At 40.6% G+C, this 2,618-nt stretch overlaps 1 protein-coding gene across 1 annotated transcript; it reads right to left on the bottom strand.

Annotated features, from left to right (window-relative positions):
• Positions 1-761: 761 nt before the first annotated feature.
• LOC116679445 (RLA class I histocompatibility antigen, alpha chain 11/11) lies at positions 762-2,100 on the bottom strand (the record flags this gene model as incomplete). Its single annotated transcript, XM_032509090.1, is given in 4 exon segments — positions 762-1,315; positions 1,401-1,460; positions 1,855-1,893; positions 2,063-2,100. Coding segments are annotated over 4 exon segments (160 nt in total), but the record flags the coding sequence as incomplete, so codon positions are not given.
• Between the last annotated feature and the right edge of the window lie 518 nt (positions 2,101-2,618).

Below are 2,618 nucleotides of genomic sequence, written 5' to 3'. Positions count from 1 at the left end.
TTAATCCTGGTTTTTCTAATTCTAGTGAGATCGGAGAACAATTTTGCATAAAAATGTGAGAATAAAAACTCCACCGATATCTCTCGCTACTGATAATATTTCCTTAATTCTTGCACAGATGTAGTTTTAGATCTTTGGCTTCAAAGATCTCTTTAACCCTCGTGTTGTCTTCCCTTAAACCATGAACTTGTCATTCCAGTCAAAATGAAAATGACTACTTTATATTAGTGCATTTCAATGTTTTTATCACTTTTTCTGATTTATTTGTCAATTTTTTAAAATGCTCTTGGCGCTTTAGTAAACACCTGAGCTGGTTTAATAACAGGTTTTACACTCATTTTTGGAATTCATGGAAAAAAAAACCTTGTTTTTATCAAATTTTACACAAGTTTATAGTTAAAAAGGCAGAAATTATGAATTATTTTGACTAATAGTTAGGATCAGAGGATGCTGAATGGATCTCAGATTAAAAGAAAAAATTCAAATGCCACAAGATTTAATAAAACAGCCAAAAAATTCAATGAAAGTAATGTTTCATGGAATCATCCATGTATTTTTGGGGGCAATTTGGTTGAAAGGATCCGTATTTCTGATATAAAACACTTTGAAATGGGTCAGTTTGACCCGAGGACGACACCAGGGTTAAACTACATTTAACGTGCGTCTGAATTCATATTAACCCTTTGTGTTGTCCTCCCATCAGTCCTAAAAAAGAAGCAGTTTTGGTCACTTTTTTCAACAAGATAATCGCTTTTTTTCCCCACATTTTTGCCACTTTTTCAATGTTATGGGTGCTTTTTTTGGGGGTGTTTTTGGTGTTTGATATTTGTAGCGTTGACATCTTCAGCGGCCCATTTTTTGGGGACAAAAAAAAAAAAAAAAGAGAAGAATTAACTGAAAATGGGTCAATGTGACAAATGTGATGCATTACATTTACTACAGGTCACTCTTTTACTGAGTCTCTACCTCTGAACTCCAAAACAAGCTCGCTTAACGTCTAGCCACTCGAGACCAACGACAAACTATATTTTTTATATTATTTATGTTTCCATAGCTACAACACAAGGCCACGTGGATGCGGTTTAAATACTGAAACTCATTCACCTGTCAATTAAGGTCCACCCCGTCCCCTGAAACCTGTTACTTGGAGGCATTTGATGCCTTTTTTGAGCTTTTCATATGAACTTATTGTTGATTTTTATATTCCCCTTTTTCTTTTATGAATCCCAAACTAAAAGTTATTCGTCTCCTTGGACCTGCTCGTTGTCTTCATTACCCAGAGTCCTCATGGCTCAGGCTGGGGGGGTGTTGTCGCCTGCAGGGGGGAGCAGAGGTGTGAGTGAGAACATTATGTAGAGTAGATACTAAGAAGATTTAAATCGGAGGATGAAGACACTCACGCTCGACGCCAGAGTCACCGGAGGAACCCGATTTTTTGCTGCCGAGAGATTCGTCCGAGCCTGTAAAGAAAAAGAAAATATACTTAGAGATATATACACACACACACACACACGCACACGCACACACTCCATTATTGCATGTATAGGACCTGAGCATGAGTGTGTAGTTCAGGCCTGTGTGTAGTGTAGTGTGTAATAATAACAGAGTGTACATTGCAATCCCCTAATAAGAGATCAATGTAAAGTCTAAATTATTAGAAATTAATTACTACACACAGTGATAGTACGTGTCCTGTGTTTAGGTCTACCACCTTCACTCACACATCTTCTGAAACCCTGCATCTACATGCAATCACACGCTGGCACGTACACAAAAATATGAATATAAATAAATAAATAAATCACATTTCACATCATTCTAAAAATGTAATCCTTTCTAGAGGAAAACACTCACCTTTGGGATCTTTGGTCTGGTCGTCTGTGTTAGCGTCGTCTTCAACGTTCATGTCAACACACACACAAAGAGAGACACACACACACACACACACACACACACACACACAAAGACATGTTTTATTATAGAACTGTATAAAGTACACATACGTGTGATTGGCAAAGGACAAAAAAAGCAGGAAAAAATACAACGCAAATAAAGGTCTTACCAGGGGCAGTAGCTACTGAAGGCAGATCTGGACTGCTGCTGGGGGCGCCCCTGACCCTGCAACAAGAGAAAAGTGTGATTTTAGGGGGGGGGGGGGGCAGTAGCTCAGTCCATAGGGAGTTGGGTTGGGAACCGGAGGGTCACTGGTTCAGCAGGGACCAAAAAGCAGAGGAGTGTGGATCAGTAGCTGGAGAGATGCCAGTTCACCTCCTGGGCACTGCCAGGTGCTCGTGAGCAAGGCACTGTACCCACCCCCCCCCCCCCCAACCGCTCAGGGCGCTGGTTTGGCTGGCAGCCCCCCCCCCCCCCCCCCTCTGACATCTCTCCATTAGTGCATGTACAGATCCTGAGCGTTGTGTGTGTGTGTGGTGTAGTTCAGGACTGTGTGTGATTACTAACAAAGTGTGGACACAGAGTGTAAATTGTAATTTCCCCATTTGGGATCAATAAACAGATTAAAATTAAAATTAGTTGTTACTGTTCCAGAGACGGCGGCCTGCAGGGGCGCACACATCCAAGTTTCATCAGTTTCATATACATTTAATGAAATACAGTGC

This window comes from Etheostoma spectabile, unplaced genomic scaffold (genome assembly GCF_008692095.1).
Source record: "Etheostoma spectabile isolate EspeVRDwgs_2016 unplaced genomic scaffold, UIUC_Espe_1.0 scaffold00013703, whole genome shotgun sequence".
NCBI lineage: Eukaryota > Metazoa > Chordata > Actinopteri > Perciformes > Percidae > Etheostoma > Etheostoma spectabile.
This window is presented reverse-complemented; position numbering and strand designations above follow the sequence as displayed.